We start from the raw sequence: 18,817 nt of genomic DNA, 5'->3' as shown, positions 1-18,817 counted from the left end.
GGGGGGGGGGGGGGTTGCAAGCTCACAGTGTTGCGAAGTACCTATAGACATAAATGATCATATAAAGTATCTCGGGAGAGGGGAGAGTCCTACCAACCCAAAGTGCAATCTATTTACTTCTTCACATGATGTTGGGCGTTTGTTTCTTATGACTTACAGACCACTGGTGATCCTTGTTTTCTTGTTGTGGACCTCCTGGTTCTGGGTAAACCTCATATATATATATCTCAATCCTCCATTTGACCTTTCCGTCGTTGTGTCCCCGGGACACAAGGCTGCTCTATCTGCGGATAGGAGCCCTCAGAGTTCCGCTTGGGCATGTGTAGAGTTTTGCATGGGCCTAAAACCCCAGGCCCACTAGACTTTCTATCCTCATTCAACCGTCTTTTTATACATTCTCTGCTTCCGGATGCCAGATGTGGTGGTAGCCCCCAATTGTGTCCCTTGTTCCTCAACATCATGGCGCATATACACTCACCGGGCCAATTGCTAGTACTAAGTTGGACCCCCTTTTGCCTTCAGAACTGCCTTCATTCTTTGTGGCATAGATTCAACAAGGTGTTGGAGACATTCCTCACAGATTTTGGTCCATATTGACATGATAGCATCATGGGCCAAAAGTATCACAACCTTACACCACCACCACCAGCCTGAACCATTGAACCAAGGCAGGATGGATCCATGCTTTCATGTTGTTGGCGCCCGGTGTGGTCTTCTGCTGCTGTAGCCCATCTGCTTCAAGGTTGGACGTGTTGTGCGTTCAGAGATGGTATTCTGCATACCTCAGATTGAGTTCCTCTTGCCTTTCTATCATCTCAAACCACTCTGGCCATTCTCCTCTGACCTCAACAAGGCATTTTCATGCACACAACTGCCGCTCGCTGGATATTTTCTCTTTTTCGTGCCAGAGAGATGGTTGTGCGTGAAAATCCCAGAACTACTCGGACCAGCCCGCCTGGCACCAACAACCGCGCCACGTTTAAAGTCACTTCGATCCCCTTTCTTCCCCATTCTCAGTTTGAACTTCAGCGAGTCGTCTTCGCCACGTCCTAAATGCCGGAATGCATTGAGTTGCTGCCATTTGATTGGCTGATTAGCAATTTGTGTTACCAAGCAACTGAACAGGTGTACCTAATAAAGTGAGGTGTATGTACATTGTGAGTTCCTTTTTAAAGTACCGGGGCTCAGCGACCTGGGGAAAAAAAAAGATCTCGGGGCTCCTACTATGCACAGATCAGGTCCTGTTTTTACAGGAAACCAGTTCTAAGATCCCCATCTTATCCTCCTGATACTACAAGACATGGTTTTCTAGTAAGAATCTCCCTTGTACACCCCTAGGGGTGGCAGTTGGCACCGCTTACGTTTCTAGATGGCGAGGGTAGATGCATCTTTCTGAAATGTAAGCTATATGATGCACTTTTATATTGGTGTAGGGCCCTGTGACGACACGGTGATTAATTTATAAGTTAAATGTGTATTGGTGTTGAGTTATGTTTGAGTGCGTTATACTGAGTGACCTGGTTATGGAAAGACTATCAGCACCATCCCTCGTTATCTCCCATTGTTCTCTGAGGGAGCTCAGAACAATGACATTCTGGCCAGTCTCCTGCTATGGCTGTCTGGAGCTATTTAGCAGGTGGACACCTGTGGTGTTGTGAAGACAGGATTTCTGAGGAGGGGGGATGTGATGGGACTATATTCTGATCTGATCACCTATCAGGACAGAGCACCATGGGCCTCTGCCTACAACAATCAGTGGGCCTTGAGTCTCTGTGCAAGGCCACCAAAATTGAATTTTACTTCCCAGCTGAAGGGCTGGCAACAGGGTTCAAGGAAGAGGAGGCAGACAGTTTCTCTCCCCAGCGGCTGAGAGAGTTGCAAGGAGAAGAGGTAGCTGACCTCTCTCCCCAACAGCAGAGTGAGTTCCAGGGAGCTGGGGCAGGCAGCCCCTCTCCCCAACAGCAGGCCGATGTAGTAGAACTACTAGACCCAGCAGAAGATCTGGCATCAGAGCAGAGCGCTGTTGACCTCTGCCCACCACCGGCAACACCTCCTGAAGCTTCAGGGAGCCAGGGCAGGCAGCCCCTCTCCCCTACAGCAGGCTGATGCAGAGGAACTACTAATCCCAGCTGAAGAGCTGGCAACAGAGTGCCAGGGAGAAGAGGTAGTCAACCTCTCTCCCCAGTGGCAGATCAGCAATCCGGGAGAGGAGGTTTGTCGTCCTCCCTCCCCAGCAACAAATTGGGATACAGGAAGAGGAGGTGATTGTCCTTCCTCCCCAGCAGCAGTGGCAGGATGTCCTTCGGATGGAATATGTGGACTTATGCAGCCTGACAAATGCAGGTCAAGACCATTTGGGGGACTGGGACCTAATTAGACTACCTTTGGTGGGGAAGAAATGTCATGGAACCCACCGTGACCTGGGCTCCTGGAGGGGGCTGGCGGCCAGCCTCCTTCCCAGTGACTATGGACCTAGGATTAAGGAGACCCCCCTTGTTTGGTTGAACTGGGTGTCCGGGACCAATGGACAGCTATTGTGGTGGAGCCTGGCCCTACAGCCCTCCAACTTCACAATTCAGCTCTGGAGACACAATGCCAATGCTGATGGACTATCCCGCCAATCAGAACTGGAAGGGTGACTAACAGCATGGACATCCCCAAGTGGACCCGTAGAGGGTCTCACTGGGTCTGCCATCCTTTAACTTGGGGGAGCTATGTGACGACATGGTGATGAGTTCATGAGTTAAATGTGTATTGGTGTTGGGTTATGTTTGAGTGCGTTATACTGTGTGACCTGGTTATGAAAAGACCATCAGCACCATCCCTCGTTATCTCCCATTGTTCTCTGAGGGAGCTCAGAACAATGACATTCTGGCCAGTCTCCTGCTATGGCTGTCTGGAGCTATTTAGCAGGTGGACACCTGTGGTGTTGTGAAGACAGGATTTCTGGGGAGGGGGATGTGATGGGATTATATTCTGATCTGATCACTTGCTGTATAAATGTTTGTGCAGTTTCTCAATAAATCAGAGTTTGTTTCACCTACACTCAAGCCTTGGCTAGTGACTGGGGAAACTGGGAGCTAAGGATCTTCAGGTTGCAAGATCTCCTCAGCAAGGAAGAAGACAGCGGCGGACATACTCATCCTGAGTACGGGGGTCCGTCACAGGCCCATCACCTTTTGTGATGTGACTACCATGCATTTAGTGATAGCCAGGGCTGTAGACAGCCTGGCTGGATTTGTAGCAGCCAGCACATGGTTAATTCCCAGGTGTCTAACCTTGTCTGTACCCCCCTGGACGGAGTGAGACTCTGTCATATTGGGGGACAGCCAATACAGCAGCCAGTGGTGTCTGCTGACAAAGTGTACATATATGGGTGGGAGCTGCCATGTGCTCTCTCTCTCTTGCCTGGACTAGCCATGGACTAAGGTTGGGTCCTGTTCGGCCTGCCCCCCAGGTTAGGCAGAAGCCCGGGGGTGTAATTGGCTAAATGGCTGTAGGAGAAGCTTCCTGGGAGGCCTATTGGCAGGAGAATGCCTGAAAGATGGAAGAACCAGGATCAGTGAAGTGCCCGGGATTTCATGGACTTTGGAGTGGGGTCGGTGTTCTTTCATAAAGGTGGAGCTGTACACCCTAAAGCAGGGGTGGCCACAAGGTCGATCGCGATCTACCAGTCGATCGCTTAGCGATCACTGGTAGATCGCCATGTCTTCTTGAGTCTGGAGCTAAGGAGGCCTGTGCACCTAGACCCTATACCCTCTCTCCCACAGAGTATGTTCAATAAACTGTTCAAGTAGCATCATAATCCTGAAGTGGACATCAATTTATGGGCGGTTAGTGCTAATGTGTGCGGCTGAAAATTAACCCCTAGACTGACAAGATGAGGACCGGGCAATCAGCGGCTCCCTGCGGGGAGTTATCGCTTCATTGGTAAACGTCCACTGTAAAGAGTGGTTTGGGAGCGTTCAGGACAGTTAGGTCGTGCTCAGAGGTGTAGACACTTGGTGACCCGCTGCCTGACGTGTGTATGTTCTGTACGCTATGTTCCAGGTGAAGGGTTGGTATATCAGACACTCACTTTCACTATCTTTAGAAAAGTCCCTTCCATATGACCTCGCACCACCGCATCATAAGGAGGAAACGCCAAACTTGGCCCCTAGAAGATCAGTACAAGAAGATGAGGTTGGATGTCCTGCACTGCGAGTGCTATTGCTTTGGCAGAGTAGCAACCCATACAGTATGACTACAAACAACTCAAAACCTTGTTTGCAAAGATGAGAAGAAATATCATCTCTCGTCTGGACTATTGCAACTCCCTCCTCATTGGCCGACCTCTACACAGGATATCCCCCCTTCAGTCTATCATGAGCACAGCTGCTAGACTCATCCACCTAACCAACCGCTCAGTGTCTGCAACCCCCTTCTGCCAATCCCTCCACTGGCTTCCATCCCCCACCCCCTCTGTCAATCCCTACACTGGCTTCCAATAGCCGAAAGGATAAAATTCAAAGTATTAACAACCGCGTACAAAGCCATCCACAACTCTGGCCCCGGCTATATCTCCAACCTCATCTCAAAGTATTACCCTAACCGTCCCCTCCGCTCCTCACAAGACCTCCTGCTTTCCAGCTCCCTAGTCAACTCCTCCCATGCTCGCCTCCAGGACTTCACTAGAGTGTCTCCCATCCTATGGAACTCTCTACCCCAACCTATCCTTCTATCTCCCACAATGACTGCCTTTAGGCGATCCCTTAAGACTCATCTCTTCAGGGAAGCCGATCCCACCTCAACCTAACTGCTGAACCATCATGTTCTCAAACAATTAATCCCCACAAAGCTCCCTCCTCATGTATCACTGGCCCCTCCCCTTTTAGGTTGTAAGACCTCAGGGGCAGGGCCCTCCTTACCATCTTGTCTTGAATTGTATTGTGACTGTAATGTCTTCCTTATATTGTAAAGCGCTGCGCAAACTGTTGGCGCCATATAATGACTGTATAATAATAATAATATCATTGTCCGTAGTAGGAATTGTATACAGTGATGGCTGATCTCTCCTCACAGGAAAACATAGTGGTGAATAAGCCAGCAGGAGATGGACAGGACGCCATTATGGTTCCTCTACGTTCCTTACTGGATCCAGGAAGAAACAACGAAGAGAAGATTTTAGAAATCACCAAGAAGATCACTGACCTCCTGACAGGAGAGGTGAGGAATTTATGGGAGTAACAGACAAGGGAATGCATCTGGATGGTGACTATCATTGCGTGCGTCAGGTTCTATGGAATGTCAAGATGTCTCCATGGAAAAGCAGAGACCTTGTTAACTTATTTGTTTTTCGTTCAGAGCGGAAAGTTGACCAATTTTAAAGTTCGTATCAAAGAAGAAAGAAAAGAAGGAGAAGAGAAGGAGCAGGAGTGTGTAGAAGGACACCGGGATCTCTACAAGGACGTTGTGATGGAAAATGAGTCGCCCCTCACATCACCGGGTAAGAGGAGAGAGCAGTACGGAGGGTCCACCTAGATCCCCCATCATCTGATACTCACATAGAAACAATGTATTCAGTCAGTGTGTGTGTTTCCTACAGATGGATCCAGTAAGAGGAACCCACCAGAGAGATGTCCCCGTCCTCTGTATTCCCGGGATTCCACACAGGAACATCATGAGATCCCTCACCATGATCAGGTAGATAGGATTGACGATGTCAAACTCCAAATTTGTCTCAACTGTATTAGATGATATTCTTCTGTGTGGTCTTATCATAATAGTGCTCATCAAAATGTCTCATTTTAGGGGGAAGTTATGGGTATGAACGTTGTGGTGAAAAAGGAAGAAGACTCGTATGTGAGGGATGATCAGCAGCCTATAAAATATGATGATATTATGGGGGCTATTACCAAGGAGAAATCTTCTCTGGATGTCGGCACAGGTAAGCATTATATACAAAGAATGGAGAACCTCCCCTTTTTCATTTTCAGTTTGAAGTTTGGTTATGCAGATTGACCAAAGATGATGAAAAATCAGCAAACCTTCACACGACTGTTTCAGGCAGGATGCGCTGTCCATTGAAAGAATAAAGTTGGCCTGTTATGAGATGTTGGACAAATATCCAGTGTACTTATACTACATCCCGTGCCTTGGAGGTATTATACCCGATACGAAAGGTCCATCTCCGTTCCTCAATATAACGTCATGTCCCCAACAAATGAGGAGGAGATACTGTACACCATATGAAGGTCCATCTCCATTCCTCAATATAACGTCATGTGACCAACAAATGAGGAGGAGATACTGTACACCATATGAAGGTCCATCTCCATTCCTCAATATAACGTCATGTCCCCAACAAATGAGGAGGAGATACTGTACACCATATGAAGGTCCATCTCCATTCCTCAATATAACGTCATGTCCCCAACAAATGAGGAGGAGATACTGTACACCATATGAAGGTCCATCTCCATTCCTCAATATAACGTCATGTCCCCAACAAATGAGGAGGAGATACTGTACACCATATGAAAGGTCCATCGTGATCCCAACAAATGAGGTGAAGGAAGGTCCATTTCTGTTCTTCACTATATTAATGTAATTAGTGTATGTACACCTCCTTCCAGTGTGCTATAGTTGCTTTGGTTGCGTTGTCCACCTTATCTGATGTACTGCTGTTGTACCTAATTCCTCTCCAGTGATCTGGGGAACAGTTGTCTAGTAGACCAACATACATGACTCCTAACTGCGTAATATGAGCAATTAAAATGCTGCTATTATTATTATATAGTATATATTAATAATAAAATAATATTTATTTTATTAATAATATAAAATATAAAAAAATATTTCCAACAGGAGGACGCAATGGCTGGATAACCCCAGAGGGACGTCTCCTTTTATCTGCAGATTATAATACAGAAGATAACGGCATGGCACAGTATTCTCCCGGAGTAAGCATTGCCACTCACACGTTACATAACACATTTAATCGCATGGTAAGATCACCAGATCAGCTTAAATCTGAGGAGCCCAAAGACCGAATCCACACACTAATACCCCAAATATCCAGCCAAGCTTTCACGGTGCAGAGAACTTGCCAGATCCTTCTAATTCTGAGGACTCTCCTCATAAATTTGCTTTTTTATTTTTTTTCCAGACTTGTGAAAAATCATTTATAAAGAAACACGAGCTGATGGCCCAGCAGAGAGTCCCCACCCTGGAGAAACCCTTCACGTGTTCTGTGTGCGAGAAGTCCTTCATCAACAAGTCAAGGCTCGTTCAGCACCTGAGGATCCACACCGGGATAAAGCCATGCCCGTGTTTCATTTGCGGAAAGTCTTTCATCGATAAGTCCCAACTCAATAGGCACCAGAAAATCCACACGGGCGAGAGGCCGTATTCCTGTCCCGAGTGCGGGAAGCGCTTCCCCAGTAAAGGGAACCGTGACAAGCATATGAGAGTTCACACCGGTGAGGAACCATCTTGCTGTCCAGAATGGGGCCAATGTTTGGTGCAGAAAGGGATACGTAGGGGTTGATTGATAAAGAGTTTGTAGCGCCCTTCACCCTGCGCATATCTGTGAATGTTTGTCCTGTGTGTGTGGCTGTAATATTTAGGGATGCACCGATACCATTACTAGTATCGGTGCCGATGCCGAGTATTTGGGCGATGCTCCGATGCCTAGCCCAATACTTCCGGTATCAGGAAGCCGGGCAGCGAGTCATTACACGAGGGAGCATGGAGGCGGCTTCCCGGCCAATCGGGAAAACCAGGTGCCGCGGTATTACACAGCGCCCGGCTTCCTGATTGGCCAGAAAGCCGGCTCCATGTTTTCTCGTCACCTGGTGACGAGAAGCATGGGGACGGCTTCCCTGCTGATCGGGAAGCTGAGGGGCGAGTCTTTACATACTTCCCGGCTAATCAGGAAGCCAGGTGGCGATGCACCGATACTAGTATCGGTATCGTTGCCGAGTATTTGGGCGAGTACATCGGTGCTGATGCCTAGGCCGATACTTCCGCTATCAGGAAGCCGGTCAGCGAGTCATTACACGCTGCCCAGTTTCCTAATTGGCTAGAAAGCCGGCTTCATACTCCCTCGTCATCTGATGGCGAGGGAGCAGGGAGCCAGCTTCCCGGGCAATCAGGAAGCCAGGCCCCGTGTAATGATACGTTGCCCGGCTTCCTGATTGGGCAGCTTATACTAATCACTTGCGACGAGTGAGCATGGAGCCGGCTTCCCGCCCAATCGGGAAGCCTCCTGGCTTCCTTAAAGGAGAACGATGGGGTCAGTGTTTTCCCCTATAGTTCTCCTCAGGGTCACGGGAGGACATAGACTAACGTCCTCCCGTGACCCAAAGCTCAGTATATAAGGAGCTACAACTCGCGGTATACTGAGACCGCCGCAGCCGGACGGATCCCGACATTACTGTCAAGATCCACCCAGCTGCATGATTGACAGCTGGCTCTGCCTATCTAGAGGCGGAGCCAACTGTACCCTCCCCTGTCCGTTCTGCCAGTCAGCGCTGTAGGATCGGAGAGGGGGGGAATCCCTGCAGGGAGCCGTGAGTGACAGCCAGGGACAGGATCGAGAAGTGAGCGAGCGCCGGTATGTGTTCGCTCACTTCCCGATCTACTGAGCCGACGTGTGACAGTCTCATTGTCACAGGTCGGCTCCAACTATGTGGATGAGTGATTTTCACTCTCCTCATAGTTCTCCTTTAATGGGACTTTCGGTATTGGCGAGTACTGAAAATACAAATATTGGTACTCGGTGCATCCCTATAGACAAGAATTGAGAGGAAATCTCTCCGGTAAGGACATAGGGATCAATAAAACAATTTTTTTTAGTAGTGGGGAAGAGTTTGATCTGCTTTTTAAAGCTGTACATGTTCCCATTGGAGAGTCTTCCTGTTCCCATCATAAGACAAGAAGGAAAGTAACCCAATAGAGCCGCCAACTTTCCCCCGTCTGTCAAAAATAGAAAAAAAACAAAAAGTTGTGGGCTGGATTTCCACTTTAAATCCTGAAGTTCTCAGGGAACAATGTTGGGGTTCATAGAAACAATGTATTCAGTCAGTGTGTGTGTGTTTGTGTTTTCCAGATAAAGATAATAACAGAAACGCACCAGAGGGATGTCCCCGTCCTCTGTATTCCCGGGATCTAACAAACGAAGGTCACACCATCCATCACCACGATCAGGTAGACCGGACTGAGGAAGTCACACTCAGACTTGGTTCTCTCTTCCTCTAGTAGTCGTCTCCGAATAATATTACTCACAATCATTTTCTGATTTTAGGGGGAAGAAGTGATGGGTATAAAAATTGTGGTTATAGAGGAAGAAGAGCCGTATGGTACGGATGACCAACAGTCTGCGAAAGATGACGGGGTTAGGATGTCCATGAGCAAGGAGGACTCTTCTCTAGACGTCAGCTCAGGTGAGTGTAATCTATACAAAGCACTTTCCAGTTTTATTTTACGTCAATTTTATTTCCACCTTTTTAATTTATTTTTATCAAGTTTAGTCATTGACAGAAAATGATGACAAATTTGCCAAAATTTACACACATTTTTAGTCAAGATGCAGTGTGCTGTGAAATAATTAAATTAGCTAGCTAGCTCCAACAAATGAGGAGGAGATACTGTACACCATATGAAGGTCCATCTCCATTCCTCAATATAACGTCATGGCCCCAACAAATGAGGAGGAGATACTGTACACCATATGGAAGGTCCATCCATTCCTCAATATAACGTCATGTGACCAACAAATGAGGAGGAGATACTGTACACCATATGAAGGTCCATCTCCATTCCCCAATATAACGTCATGTGACCAACAAATGAGGAGGAGATACTGTACACCATATGAAGGCCCATCTCCATTCCTCAATATAACGTCATGGCCCCAACAAATGAGGAGGAGATACTGTACACCATATGGAAGGTCCATCCATTCCTCAATATAACGTCATGGCCCCAACAAGTGAGGAGGAGATACTGTACACCATATGAAGGTCCATCTCCATTCCCCAATATAACTGTACACCATATGAAGGTCCATCTCCATTCCTCAATATAACGTCATGTGACCAACCATGTTGTTTTCACTTTACCTAACTGCGATATATGAACAATGACAATGCTTTTTATTATTATTGTTTAATATATTTTTTATTAATATATAAACAAATATTCCAACAGGAGGAAACGATGGCTGGAATAGCTCAGAGGAACGTCTTATGTTATCTGCAGATTATAATAAAGAAGATGATGGCATGGCACAATATTCTCCTAGAGTAAGCATTCAAAATATACATGACAAGCCTATCCATATGGTAAGACCAACAGATGGGTTTAATTTTGAGGAACCCAAAGATAAGTTGCTTGTTATTATCCCAAATGTCCGACCAAGCCTTCACATTGCAGATCTTTCTAATCTTGAGAAACATTCTCCTAATAATTTGCCTTTGTTTTCAGGATCGTGAAAAGCCGTTCGTAAGAACACACGAGCTGATTGTCCACCAGAGAATCCCCACCGCCGAGAAACCCTTTTCCTGTTCCGAGTGTGATAAGTCCTTCATAAACAAATCGAGACTCATTCAGCACCTGAGGATCCACTCCGGGGAGAAGCCCTTCTCGTGTGGGGTGTGCGGAAAGTCCTTCATCGACAAATCGCAACTCAATAGGCACCAGATAGTCCACACCGGCGAGAAGCCATATTCCTGTCCCGATTGTGCGAAGCGCTTCCCCAGCAAAGGGAACCGTGACAAGCACATGAGAATCCACACCGGGGAGAAGCCGTTTGCCTGTCCGGAATGCGGCAAATGCTTTGCGCAGAAAGTGACACTGGTCCTCCACCAGAGGAAACACACCTGCGAAGGCCTCTGAAATAAACCAACGGTGCAGTTTCATAGGTTGAAGGGCTACGTCCCTAGAGTCATCTCTGATTTCATTACTTACGGAAAGTCCGTGTTTCAATTTATACTTTATTGTGCATATTCGTGTTGTAGTTTTTCTTAAAACTCAACTGTTCCCTCTCTGTCCACTTCGGGGGATCGTCCCCCCTCTTCCTGTTGTGCCGTGCAGGCAAGAATCGAGAGGAAATCTCTCCAACAAAGGACAGAGGCAACAAAAAAGAAACATTTATTTAGTAGAGTGGGGGAAAGGTTTAACGGAATTTTTTGTTTTTTTGGTGGGCTGTAAGTGTCCCCACTGGAGGGGCTTCCTGTCCCCAAGATAGTTGTCACTGGGACAAGAAGAGAAATTCCTCATCAGGGGTACAGATGACAATAACCTGATGGAGGTTCTCACCTTCTACGTTCTGTCCCAACGGTTATTTTTTTGGCTGGATTTCCACTTTCATTACTGACGTTCTCAGGGAACAATAACGGGGGTTCGGGCTGTCCCTTTTTCTTCTTATATGCATTGCGTGACAGCAATAAAGTTCTTATTGGTAAACCGTGGCGTGGGGTTTTTGTTTTGTTTCAAAGGTACTGTTACCACTGATGACAAATGCTCGTTCTTCGCATGCCATGATATGTAAGGCGAGGTACATAATCACAATGAAACACTTGGTCCTTCTTTGAAAAGAAAGGGCCACAATTTCCCAACCCCCCGGGGCGCATGGCTCCTGACAGGGGCTAGGAATACTTTGTTCCACCAACCCGAAGGCCGGCGGACCCCAATCCTCTGGGCCGAAACAGGTCCCACAAATACTAGGTTGGGGGATCTCCCGAAGAGAAACCCCCTACAAGTGGGAGTAGACAGAGAACCCTATATGAGGGCACAGAATCTCCTCCCCACATCAGGAATGGGCCCAGAAGGTACCCGCACCCTCAGCATCTGTGGGTAAAAATTTTCAATCAAAAATGTGCCAATTGTGCATAGAGTGCAATAAATAAAGTGCCAGTGCACCACGCTGACAGGCCTTAGGGGCCGGAGTGCAAAAATATTGCCCCGGACTAGCCATAAGGCCTGTCACCGGAGGCGCTGTGCAGAAACTGCTAAGGTGCCGTGTCCATGTGACAGTGAATCAGTGTTGGGGTCCCACACCCAATGTGATTCTCTGGGACGCCACCCCCAGGGGGCACAGCACCACGGGCTCTGCCAACCCTCCAGCCAGACCAAGCAAGCATCCACTCCCATCAGAAGGTAGCACTTTCGGAGGTCCATCCGCCACTGGGGTCTACCCGACACATTAGGGCCTGACGCATCCAGCAGGGACTGAACCTCCTCCGGCACCCACCAATTACGCCAGTGAATACTAAGCCACCATCCTCCTCTCTCCTTAGAAGGACAGTGTCGTTCTTCACCGGCAACTGATAAGAACAGATAGTACACTTGATCTTAGCCAAAAGGCCGAGAAGCGATGAATCACCGGCCTGGCACATTACATATAGCATGTTCCTGCTGATGGAGGTCGTTGCTAGAATGCCTGTAGAAAGCATTCCCAGTTCCTGGATAAGCTCCTGGTGAGTAATGTACCTGGGAATAGATACTAATACTAGGGATGCACTCATAGCGGTATTTCGGTATCGAGTACCGATATTTTTTTTTCCGGTACTCGCTGATACCGAATACCAATACTGGAGGTCCCATTCCCGTGTAAAGACTCGCCACCCAGCTTCCCGATTAGCAGGTAAGCCGTCTCCATGCTCCCTCATCAATGGGTGACTAGAAAGCATGGAGCCGGCTTTCTGGACAATCGGGAAGCCAGGCGCCGTGTAATGACGGGTGGCGAGTCTTTACACGCTGCCCGGCTTCCCAATTGGCCGGGAAGCCAGGTCCATGCTCCCTTGTCACAGGTCAATCAGGAAGCCGGGCAGCGTGTAATACTCGACATCTGCACCGATACTAGTAGGGTTCAGTATTGGGTCGGCTCTTTGCCGCTGCAGCTCATCTATTTTCTGTGTCCCCGCCTCTTCATGCCTTCCCTTCAGCTGCACGGGGATCTATAGCCAGGCCGCTCTTCTAACTCTGGTGATCTATCACATAGAGAGGAATGTCTCCTCGTTCTTCTCTATGTGATAGAACACCAGAGTTAGAAGAGAGGAGGAGCGATCACATGTGTGGCTGCCGAGGTCCTTGTCAAGTGCGATCTCGAGCAGCCACATCGGCCTGAAACCCGAATCTTTCTCTGAGCTGCAAGCACAGGCACAGGCTGCCCCCACCTCAGAGGAAGACCCGGGTTTCAGGCCGATGCGGCTGCTCGAGACCGCGCTTGACAAGGACCTCGGCAGCCGCACCTGTCAGAAAATTTAAAGTGCCGGTGTTGGCGCTAAGTGTCTTGTGTATGGGTGCCCGCTGGCTGGGCACCCGGACACAACACACAAAAACCGGACTGTACGGGTCAAAACCGGACGGGTGGCAACCCTACTCTAGAGTCCAGTGGCGGCGTGCGTTACACCACGGAATCTGACGCTTTGGTGATGGTGATGTAAGGCTTGGATGCAGCTGCTCGGCCATGGAAACCCATTCCATGAAGCTCTCTACGCACTGTTGTTGCGCCAATCTGAAGGCCGCACGAAGTTTGGAGGTCTGTAGCTATGGACTCTGCAGACAGTTGGCGACTTCTGTGCACTGTGCGCTTCAGCATGCGCTGACCACGCTCTGTCATTTTACGTGGTCTACCACTTCCTGGCTGAGTTGCTGTTGTTCCCAGTTGCTTCCACCTTGTTATAATACCAGTAACAGGTGACCGCGGAATATGTAGTAGCCAGGAAATGTGACGGAACACCTGAATCCAATGATTTGGCGGGGTGTCCCAATACTTTTGGTAATATAGTGTCTAATAATTTGGGTTGTGGGATCAAAAACTCTGCCGATGGTGAAGGTGATGTCATTGGTGGCGGCAGAGCGTTCGAACATTAGGTTCACCTTTCTCTTCATTCCTGTAGTTAAATAAATGAGCTATGCTCTTAGTGGCAGCCATATTATTGTAGCTTCTGGTGGCAGCCATATTGTTGTAGTTCCTGGTGGCAGCCATATTGTTGTAGTTCCTGGTGGCAGATATATTATTGTAGCTTCAGGTGGCAGCCATATTATTGTAGCTCCCGGTGGCAGCCATATTATTGTAGCATCAGGTGGCAGACATATTATTGTAGCTCATATATGAAGACATGTTGGCATGCAACTAAATTAACATATTCAATGCCAATCCATCCTGCTCTCAGCTGGCGGAAAAGTTTGGTGGGTTTTAATAGACAACCCCAGATCTGAGCAGCGTATTCCTGCAAGTCTGCTGGGCTACAACAAAATGGCTGAGAAGAACCAATCCTCCAAGAGCTTGCCTTTAACCCATGATGGCTCATTGGGGGGGATGGGCACTATTGTTGCAGGAAGTGAATGGAGCAGAGTGCGAGGGATGGAGCCAAACTGCAACAACCTGACGGAGAGGATATTACGGCTCACCCTGGAGATCATCTACCTGCTGACCGGAGAGGTGAGGAGGATTCTGGGAGAATACCCGAATAGTTTGTCACATTTTTATGATTGATAGCTGCTGGGCAAAAATAACTTTGCTTCAGTTTTATTTCATCGACAGATCCACAAGGGGATATTTTTGGTTTTATTATTTTTTATATGTAACATTTCTTTGGCCAAGCTCCATCCATAGGCAGGACCGTTCTGGAGGACCTTTCCAATGTATTAGCGGTTACTGGCATTTTTCTGCACTTGATCAACGCCGGTCACTGCAAGGGCTCATAGGGGACAATTGTTTTCTTGGTGCCCTCTTCACACGGCAATGCTGCCTTCAGGTAGTGTAGCTTTTCCCCAATGCCACAACCACCATTGCACATGTAGGAAGCTGCAGTTTGGTCTCCTGCCCGGTGATTGCTATTGTCTTAGCCGAGTAGTGACCGATACAACGTGACTGGAAACATCTCAAAGGCTCGTGTGCAAGAGAAGAAATATCATTAACCCTGAACGTGAAATGCCGCTGTAAGGCCTCATCTGTGCTGCATGCACGGCCGTATCGGGCAGCTCCCGGGAAGGACCGGTGCTGTGTGTGATTAGTACGCAGGCCCTGACCTTCTCTATGGAAGTACGCGGCTGTACGCCGCCCTACGCTCACCTCAAGTGCAGGTCCCGGCCCGGATCCATCCTGTCAGCTTACGAGTATGCGCACCCGCACAGACGTGCACAGGGTGAGCGTAGGGCGGTGTACGGCCGCGTACTCCCATAGAGAAGGACGGGGGCTGCGTACTAATCACAGCACTTGTCCTTCCCGGGCGCTGCTCGATACGGCCGTGCATGCAGCACGTGCCGGACGATTCACGCGTGAAGGAGACCTTAAGATCATAGCAAAGAGGGACCTAAATGGTAGACAGTTGCAACTTCTCTTATTTAAACTTCTTGTATTGGGAAATGTATAGAGTGATGGCTGATCTCTCTCCACAGGATGACATAGTTGTGAGAAAGACATCGGGAGGTGGACAGAACTCCATTATGGTCCCTCTTAGTTCCCTACTGATCCCAGAAAGAAACAATGACCAGAAGATTCTAGAAGTCACCAAGAAGATTATTGACCTGCTAACAGGAGAGGTGAGCGGTGCCGAGAGTTCTGGGACATGATCCAGGAACAGACAAGGGATGTGTCTGGGTGGTGACTGTATCATTGTGTGTGTCAGGTTCCTATAAGGTGTCAGGATGTCTCCATGGAAGAGACATTTTTACCGCTTTGTTTTAACTTTACATTCAGAGTGGGAACTGGAGCTATTTTAATGTTCAAGTCAAAGAAGAGATAAGAGAAGAAGAGGAGGAGTATAGTGTGATGAAGGAGCGGAAGTGTGTAGAAGGACACCGGGATCTCTACAAGGACATCATGATGGAGAATGATCCGCCTCTCACATCACCGGGTAAGAGGAGAGAGCAGTACGGAGGGTCCACCTAGATCCCCCATCATCTGATACACACATAGAAACAATGTATTCAGTCAGTGTGTGTGTTTCCTACAGATGGACCCAGTAAGAGGAACCCACCAGAGAGATGTGCCCGTCCTCTGTATTCCCGGGATTCCACACGGGAAGATCTCACTGTCCCCCACCATGATCAGGTAGGTGGGACTGGGAATGTCTAACTTTAATCTTGGCTCCAAACTGTATTAGATTATATTCTTCTGTGTAGTGTCACATTGTGTGATTTTAGAGGGAAGAGGTGTTTGATATCAAAACTGAGGTTAAAGTGGAAGAAGAGACGCATGGGAGGGGAAATCAACTGTCTATGAAGGAAGCGGAAATGGTTATGACAATTACCAAGCAGGGATCTTCTCTAGATATCAGTACAGGTCAGTAGTATATATCAAAATGCAGCACTTCATGTTTTTATTTAATTTTGTCCATTAAGGAACACAGGACACGTCATGTCCCCAAAAAATGGGGAGGAGATACTGTACACCATATGAAAGGTCCATCTCCATTCCCCAATATAACGTCATGTGACCAACAAATGAGGAGGAGATACTGTACACCATATGAAGGTCCATCTCCATTCCTCAATATAATGTCATGTCCCCAACAAATGAGGAGGAGATACTGTACACCATATGAAGGTCCATCTCCATTCCTCAATATAACGTCATGTGACCAACAAATGAGGAGGAGATACTGTACACCATATGAAGGTCCATCTCCATTCCTCAATATAACGTCATGTCCCCAACAAATGAGGAGGAGATACTGTACACCATATGAAGGTCCATCTCCATTCCTCAATATAACGTCATGTGACCAACAAATGAGGAGGAGATACTGTACACCATATGAAGGTCCATCTCCATTCCTCAATATAACGTCATGTCCCCAACAAATAAGGAGGAGATACTGTACACCATATGAAGGTCCATCTCCATTCCTCAATATAACGTCATGTCCTCAACAAATGAGGAGGAGATACTGTACACCATATGAAGGTCCATCTCCATTCCCTAATACAACGTCATGTCCCCAACAAATGAGGAGGAGATACTGTACACCATATGAAGGTCCATCTCCATTCCTCAATATAACGTCATGTCCACAACAAATGGCAGCTGGCTACTAGACCAACATACATGACTTTTAATTGCACAACATGAACAATGAACATGATGATGATGATGATGATGTTATTATTAACAGGAGGACTCAATGGCTGGAATACCCCAATGGGATGTTCTATTGTATCTGTAGATTATAATAAAGAAGATGATGACACGGCACAATATTCTCCAGGAGTAAACAATGTTACTCAAAATATACATCCCAAACCTAATCATATGGTAACAGGTCAACAGGTCGATTTAATTCTGGGGAGTCCAAAGATAAATCACGTACTATTATCCCAAATGTCCAGCCAAGCCTTAGCAGGGCAGATAAATCCTTCTATTCCCGAGGAACCTTCTCCCAATAATCTGCATCCTTATCAAGATTGTGAAAAACCCTTTCTTAAAAACCACGACCCAGAAAATCCACAAAGAACCCACACCAAGGAAAAACCCTTTTCGTGTTCCGAGTGCGAGAAGTCCTTCATATACCAATCGGCACTCATTCTACACCAGAGAAGCCACACCGGGGAAAAGCCCTTCTCGTGTTCCGATTGCGGGAAGTCCTTCATAAACAAACCAAAACTCATTCAACACCAAAGAATCCACACCGGGGAAAAGCCCTTCGTGTGTTCTGAGTGCGCGAAGTCCTTCACGATCAAATCAGAACTCGTTCGGCACCAGAAAATCCACACCATTGGTAAAGTGTTCTCCTGCTCCGAGTGTGAGAATTCCTATATAAACAAATCGGAACTTGTTCGCCACCAGAGAATCCACACGGGGGAGAAGCCCTTCTTGTGTTTTGTGTGCGGAAAGTCCTTCACTGAGAAATCCAAACTTGGTAGGCACCAGAGAATTCACACCGGCTTGAAGCCCTTTTCCTGTTCAGAGTGTGGAAAGTGTTTCACCGATAAAGGGAACCGTGATAAGCACATGAGGATTCACACCGGGGAGAAGCCGTTTTCCTGTTCGGAATGCGGCAAACGGTTTGTGCAGAAAGTGGCCCTGCTTCACCACCAGAGGACACACACCACATGAGGCCACTGAAATGGTGGAGTTTTATAGACTGAACTGCTATGTCCATACAATAAAGATAAGGCCGTCTGTAAGGATCAGCCAACCCATATGGAATATTTTAGCTTTATCGATGTGGTGTGATCTCTGTTTTTTTATTGTTTCATTACTTATAGAATTTACATTTTTTTGATTTATAATTTATTGTACATCTTCACGTTGTTTTTTTGCTTCAAGCTGTGACTCTTTGCCCATTCTAAGAGATTTCCCCCTCTCACTGTTGTGTCATACAGACAAGAATTGTCTCCGATAAGGACATAGACATCAATAAAACCATTTATTTAGTAGAGTGGGGAAGAGGTGGACCTGCTTTGTATGGCTGTACGTGTTCCCACTAGAGAGACTTTCTAGCCTGAAGATACACTATATTGCCAAAAGTATTGGGACGCCTTTACACGCACATGAACTCTAACGGCTTTTGTGTACTGGTGCGCAGTCATGTTGGAACAGGAAGGGGCCGTCCCCAAACTCCTCCCACAAAGTTGGGAGCATGAAATTGTCCAAAATGTCTTGGTGTGCTGATTCCTTACCAGTTCCCTTCACTGGAACTAAGGGGCGGAGCCCAACCCCTAAAAAACAACCCCACACCATAATCCCCCCTCCACCAAACTTTACACTTGGCACAATGCAGTCAGGCAAGTACCGTTCTCCTGGCAACCGCCAAACCCAGACACGCCCATCGGATTGCCAGACAGAGAAGCGTGATTGGTCACTCCAGAGAACACGCCTCCA

The 18,817-nt window shown here is 47.5% G+C and overlaps 2 protein-coding genes across 2 annotated transcripts in view; both read left to right on the top strand.

The window, feature by feature from the left end:
- The first annotated feature begins 5,080 nt into the window (after positions 1-5,080).
- The window catches only part of LOC108788099 (zinc finger protein 62 homolog), a 949,422-nt gene continuing 935,685 nt past the window's right edge, over positions 5,081-18,817 (top strand). The window contains exon 1 of the mRNA XM_018557834.1: positions 5,081-5,205. Within this exon, the coding sequence (XP_018413336.1) occupies positions 5,110-5,205 (96 nt within the window). The 5' untranslated portion in view covers positions 5,081-5,109. The remainder of the gene's footprint in view (positions 5,206-18,817) is intronic.
- LOC108788080 (gastrula zinc finger protein XlCGF26.1-like) overlaps positions 15,370-18,817 on the top strand; it is a 14,043-nt gene continuing 10,595 nt past the window's right edge. Inside the window, exons 1-3 of the mRNA XM_018557813.1 lie at positions 15,370-15,534; positions 15,692-15,848; positions 17,109-17,852. Coding sequence (XP_018413315.1) covers positions 15,370-15,534; positions 15,692-15,848; positions 17,109-17,852 — 1,066 coding nt within the window. The remainder of the gene's footprint in view (positions 15,535-15,691; positions 15,849-17,108; positions 17,853-18,817) is intronic.

This window comes from Nanorana parkeri, unplaced genomic scaffold (assembly GCF_000935625.1).
Source record: "Nanorana parkeri isolate BGI_ZX_2015 unplaced genomic scaffold, ASM93562v1 scaffold305, whole genome shotgun sequence".
Taxonomy (NCBI): domain Eukaryota; kingdom Metazoa; phylum Chordata; class Amphibia; order Anura; family Dicroglossidae; genus Nanorana; species Nanorana parkeri.
The sequence above is the reverse complement of the archived record's forward strand: the minus strand, read 5'-3'. Positions and strand labels throughout refer to the sequence as shown.